Raw genomic sequence first — 6,401 nt, forward strand, 5'->3', positions numbered from 1 at the left:
CAAAGGGAGTTGACATATCGGGTCTACATCAAAGATATGCCCTTTGGCAGGTTGTAAAGACAGGTTGCAATTTTGTCCATAAAAAATGCGTGTTCTACAAAATGGGTACTGTAACATGAACTGTTAGTGGTATGCTACCATTCCACTGATCCTGCACATGCGTTCATTTCTCAGGAATGCTTGTAAGCTGGGCTATGCCTTGCCCTAAGATAAGCAGACTTGCATGAGGAAAAAAGCAGCATGTCGCAGACAGTAAGATTCAACTCTCTGCAGGAGGCTTCTTCCACAAAATGCAAGTTCCAATACAGGACATGCCAGTGGCTCCTGTTTTACTGCCTGTATCACATACGCGGTATGTACAGCAAGAGCTGAATATAATGGGAATCCTTTCCTGCTTATGTTTTAAAAATTAAGGGAACAGCTTGAAAAAACACTGCATTGGAGGAACTCAAGTTTTCAAAGACCCTTTAATCAAATACCAAGAAATGGCAAATGCAACACTGACTGTCAGTATGGAGCCTCACTACTTAGACTTACACATTACAGTGTATTTTAAGACTGTCATGTAATGTATTTTTCTAAAGTATTTCTGCTTCTTTCATTATGAATGTGGGAAATGGAGAGCTGTGTAATGATTTCAGGCTCGAGTCCAGTTTTTGTACTCCTTTTTATCCATAACTATTATATGGTGCATTATGAGTTTCAATATAGATTGAATATAGAGACATGACCATATCCATTTCACTCGTAATTACTGTGAGAGAAATAGTAATAGAGAGTGAATGAGGCAAAAGTGTAGCCACAGAAGGAAGATGATTTTATGACTATGAAACAGAACTACTATGGAGACGCTGTTGGTACCATAACTGCCTCTCCCACAGATTTCCTGCACAGCTTTGAGTAAGGTACTTAATCTTTCCATGCCTCAACTCTGTATGGGTAAAGCAGAGGTCAAAATACTTAACTTCATAGGCATGTTATAAGTATAGAAACATTTGTGTTTGGGAAGCTACTGGGTGTTGCTAATAATAGCTATGTATGCACAATTGAAACCTAAAAGAAAAAGATATTTTAGCATTGAGTTTGAAAGCTGTATAGAAAATAAAGTATGGCACCTCACATCAAACAAAGAAAATAAAATGAAAAACCAGCAGCTCTAGCGAGTGAACCTGAAGTACTTGGGAAACTAGCATGCAAGTATGTCATTTAAAGTCTAGATTGTAATATATGGATGTACAGAACAGAGGGGAAAAAGCGATGTCAGTAATGTTACCTTTTTCATTTCTACTTTTTAGCATTTCAATTTGAAAGCTCAATATTGTTGTAATGTAAGGGCTTTTGTAGAAAATTTAACACATAAATATCCATACATTTACTGTATGTATTAATTCAACCTCATGTCCCCAAAAATAATTCAGCAGCACATAATTTTACAACATATTGATCTAGGTAACTCATGAGTCATTTTTTGTGAGTAGATATCAATCACTTCATTGTTTACTTGTCATTGGAAAGAAATTGATTTAATCAAACCTTGCAGTAATACATTATTGATGTATCCCAAGAAAACAAAGTCGTAATGAACCATCAGGGTCCTAACATAAAACACTGTAAGGACTAGCATTTCTGGCTTCAGTCTTTCATTCTGATCTGCAAACATATGTCACTATACAAGTAAAACCCTGTGTAAGACTGTAGCTGGTATTAACAGCACTATGTATCATTCACATAATAGACTTGGGACAAGTTCTCCATAACTTGGCAACCCCATAAGGCTAGACAAAACCACACTGTGGACCTTGTGTATCTCCACCATTTATATTTAGCAGTGTATCATTTTTATTTGATTTCAGCAAATCGCGACCCTTCTGGGGGGAGTGTGAGGTGATATGACATCATGAAAATAAGAGAGTCTTAGCCCTTCTCCCCAGCACTGGCTCAGCCTTTGTTCTCCAGAGGCTTTAAACTTTTCCGTATACCAGACCACATGGGAATAGTGTTTTTACTCGATACACAATAAAATTCCTTTATGCCTATCTGTCAAATAGAATGCAGCTTATAGCGGCAACTGCAGCAGCAGTTTGAAAGAGTAAAGTTAGAATAGCGTTTAATGCATTTTATAGACTTTGAATACATGTTGCCAGTTTAAAGCAGGAAGAAACAAGCACTGTAGCAACACACTGCCAACATTATTTTGGCAAAGGTAAGTGTTTTACTGCAGTTAAACTTTTGTTACGATCGTTAGAAATAAGGGAGGGCAGTAACAACACTGTATCAGAACGTCTTCACTACAGGCGCATTATTACAAAATGCTGTAGGATGTACAACGAGCCGTATGAGAATTGAGCACTGACCGAGCCTATGAGAATACCTCGGTACAGCTTGCAGAGACATCTATAGGTAGTGTCTGTCTAATACCTTATAATTATTTATAATTTTTATTATGTAGGAGAGAGAGGCTGAACTTCTTATGTAGGAATTCATACCAGAAGGTGAAAACATTTTTAGAAGAAATGTGCTTTACAACTAAACAGGTAATAAGATATCAATACCCATTACCAAAAACAAATGTACCATTAGCAGAGACATGTTACTTAAGCAATTACGTCTGTATCAGAGATGGGTAAGAGATAAAGTTAGTGTAGATACAAAAAGCAATATAACCAGCAGCTTCTCTGTCTAGCTTCGTCATCTTTCTACGCACCCAACCGAAGCTGAACCAAACCCAACTTTGCAGAAGACACATATACAAACGTGTACAGTCATACATGCTGTATTGTGCGTAACTATTTTTTGTAAAAGTCCTAGAATGCAGAGAAACCCTACATAGTCTGAAACTGAAAAACAACATAAACAATGTGCTCTATTACACTTAGCAAACAATAATATGGAATCATGGAAACAGATACAGTAGGGTAAGGGTGATAGTTTCTTAATGAAGTGGGAATGGGCTAGGTCTCCAGAGCCACAGAGCCGTTCCAGAAGTGGGTTTGATTGCCCTGGATGTTTCCCTGCTCAGTGGGGGAAGTGGAGAGAGTGAAGGGAAATCCCAGGACAGAGTTCTTCTCTCTAACGTCCTCACCCCTCACCCTCCTGTCCACACTAAAGGGATGAAAAGGCAATTCCCGGATATTCCACTTTTCTCTAGAATTAAAAGGAGGGGTTTTCTTGGGATATCTGATGCATGAACTTGCGGAGATAGAAACAATCCCTGGGTATTTACACACACACATGCAAAAAGAAGAAAAGAATAGGCATTTCCTCACACACACCGAAGAAGGGATGTAGCTATTTCTCCTCTCCAGGCGGGGAAGGGAGGAGAGCAGAGGGCTGCCTGTACCGCCAGCTCGGGTTCACCCACGCTCGGAGCGGGCTGCCCCGGCCCCGCCGGGGGGGAGGCAGCCCCTCACCGGCAGCCCCCGCACACACACCCGCACACCCCGAGGCACGCCCGAGCCCCCCTCACGCCGGGGCACCCCGGCCTCTCCCGTCACACACTAACTCGCACACGCACAATCCCCCTCGTCGCACACTCCCTCCCTCAAACCCTCGCACACGCACCCTCCCTCTCACACGCACTCCCGCACAGGCACCCCCTCACACCCACCCCCCTCCCCATACACACACCCCTTCACACTCACAGTCTCCCCCTCACACTCATAGTCCCTCACGCTAACAGGCACCCCCTCACACACACACACACTCCCCTCACACACAGGCACCCCCTCACACTCACACACACTCCCCTCACACACAGGCACCCCCTCACACTCACACACACTCACACTCCCCTCACACACACACACTCTCCCTCAGTCTCCCCCTCACACACACTCTCCCCCCGCCCCCCCCCACTTCCCTCCCTCTCACGCACACTCGCCCCAACGGCCCCAACCGCCGGCAACAAAGCGGCGGGCAGCGCGCCGGGCTGGCGGCGGCGGGACGCGCGCGGCGCGCACACACACTCGCACACTCACTCTCACACACACACACAATGCTGCCGCGGCACTTACCAGGCGAGCAGCCTCGGCCCAGGTGCGGTCCTTCTTCTTCCTCTTGTCTTTCATGTTTGCATCTCATTGAGGTGGTTCTGGGGGGGGGCGGGGGGAGGGCGGACGGGGGGGGGGCGGGGGGGCCCGGAGGGGTTCCGCACGGACAATGATACGGTGACACCGAGCTCTGGAGCCCCCGGGGCGGGAGGGGCGGGGGAGGAGGAGGAGGAGGAGGAGGAAGAGAAGGAGGAGGGGAGAGGGGGCCGGGCCGGCTCGGCTCCCCGCAGCGGCGGCAGCGGCACAGCTGACAGCTTGAGGGATGCTCCGCTACGTTCACAACAATGCACTATGACGTCACGCGGGGGAATGGCGCCCGCACCAAACATCCCCGCGGCGGCGGCGGCGGCGGCCGCCCTCGCGAGGAGGCCGCCCAAGAGCCCTCCCGCCGCCAAAGCCTCGCGAGAGCGGCGACGGCGGCGGCGCCGCACTCCCCCCCGGCCGGGGGCGGCGGGGAGGGGAGCGCGGCGGGCAGGCGGGCGGGCGGGCGGGCGGCGGGGGAGGACTACAACTCCCATGGTGCAGCGCGGCGGGGCGGGCGGGGCGTCTCCCCGGGGGACGCGGGGCTGAGGGCGCTGCCGGGGCGGCGGCCGGTGGGATCGGTGGTGGTGGGGCCCCTTGTTCCCCCGCAGGCCGCTGCACTCCTCCCTTCCACCCCGTGCGGTAGACCCAGCCGAGAATAGGCCCCGGTCGTCGTCCCTCATCCCCTTCCCTCCCCTCCACGGCGGGCGACCTCCTCGCTGGCGCTTACTTACGGCTGGGGCAGTCCAGGGCGGCGGTGGCCGCGGCGGACGCCGCCGGTGCCCTCCTCGCTTGGTGCCGACCCTCGCTTGGTGGCGAAATCCGGCAAACCAAACCCCGGCCGAGCCGGTGCCAGCTCGCAGGGATCCCGCGGCGGCGTTTTAACTCCTCTTCGCGTCGGAACAGGAAAGAACATCTTCTTGTTCCAGTGTAAACAAAGGAGTTGGATGTGCTGCGCGCCTGAAACTGCGGGGGGGATGTTTTCTTTTATTGGATGACCTGGGATTAAGATACCCACCAAACGCAAAGCGGAGGACTTGGCGCACCTTCCTGAGTTGTAGGATGTTGCGGTGGGGGTTTTCTCCCCTTTCCTCTCCCAAATATTAAAGTGTATTTGGAATACTACTGAAATATGTGTGGCATTTGTTGTTCAGACTGAAATGAGTTAGAAATTACTCAGGCTTTTGTGTCTCCATCTGTTCAGTCCCTGCTCCCTCTGTCATCCCTCTCCCAGCAGTTACCTCTGTTCTGCCTTGCCTTTGGTAACATTAAACCTTATTTTCTCACAAATGTACAGTTTACCGGGGGGCAAAAAAAAAAAAAAAAAAAAATCACTCTCAGCTACCACAATGCTTAGTCTGTTTTATCTAGAAAAGGGCTGGGGGCAGTCCTGGAGAAAGCAGAAGCGGCAACTTGAAAGCATTCGAAAAACTTTGTCTCAAAGAGTGCTCAGACGGGCTACAGTGTTCCAGCTGCAGACACATCTCGCTTTTCCTCCTCGTCTTTATGTTCTAATCGGAAATGATACATAGAAAATAACTCTTTACCATGACACGTTTCCAGATTTCATAATTCATTCCCACTTAAATGAAAATAAAAACATCAATGAAACAAAATTATATTGAAACAGCTGCTTCTAAATTTTGGGTTGATTCTGGACTGCATAGTATTGATCAGAGGATTTGAGTATGCCTCAGAAATGTTCTTGAGAAAAATGTTGTTGCAACTGTGTAAAAATTTTTACAATCATCCAGTTGTCGAAACAGCTACATATTCTTTTGTTATTAACTGAATAACTTCTTTGTCACCTTAGTAACATTTAGAAAGGAAATGCTTGCTATTAGGATCACCTCTTTGTCTGTGTTTTGTTTCTTTAACTTTGCTTTCTGCCTTTTATGTCTCTGTCCTACTTCCTTTTTCTTCCTTTTGCATTTCCTCGCCTTTAATAACTTTCTATTCCTACACTATATAGGCTTCATTTGCATCTCATCCCCCATGTGAAAACTTTACACCTTTAGTAATTAAGTAAGTACCTCATTAAAACTACCTTTGAAATAACATCATTGCTTTCAGTATTGAAACTACAACAAAACAAAAAAGCATAGGGAAGTTTATCAGTTTCTTCCATCATAAGTGGCTGTTTTAAGACTGAAAGAAACGTTCTGCACTAGTTCCCCATCTGTCCACAAGCAGATGATGATCCAGTTGTTGATCCAGTTCCTTCACATACATAACATGAACTGAACTTCTGTTACTCGAGAGCTCTGGTGTTGCAGTGTTGGTGATGGACAGAGGAGGACATTTGTCAGGGAAAGAGAAGTTCAGGGACCC

General features: G+C 47.3%; 1 protein-coding gene across 1 annotated transcript in view; it reads right to left on the reverse strand.

The window, feature by feature from the left end:
* ASXL3 (ASXL transcriptional regulator 3) overlaps nt 1-4,075 on the reverse strand; it is a 130,619-nt gene extending 126,544 nt beyond the window's left edge. The window contains exon 1 of the mRNA XM_074146650.1: nt 4,014-4,075. Within this exon, the coding sequence (XP_074002751.1) occupies nt 4,014-4,067 (54 nt within the window). The 5' untranslated portion in view covers nt 4,068-4,075. The remainder of the gene's footprint in view (nt 1-4,013) is intronic.
* Nucleotides 4,076-6,401: the final 2,326 nt, after the last annotated feature.

Source organism: Numenius arquata, chromosome 4, assembly GCF_964106895.1.
Source record: "Numenius arquata chromosome 4, bNumArq3.hap1.1, whole genome shotgun sequence".
Lineage (NCBI taxonomy): Eukaryota > Metazoa > Chordata > Aves > Charadriiformes > Scolopacidae > Numenius > Numenius arquata.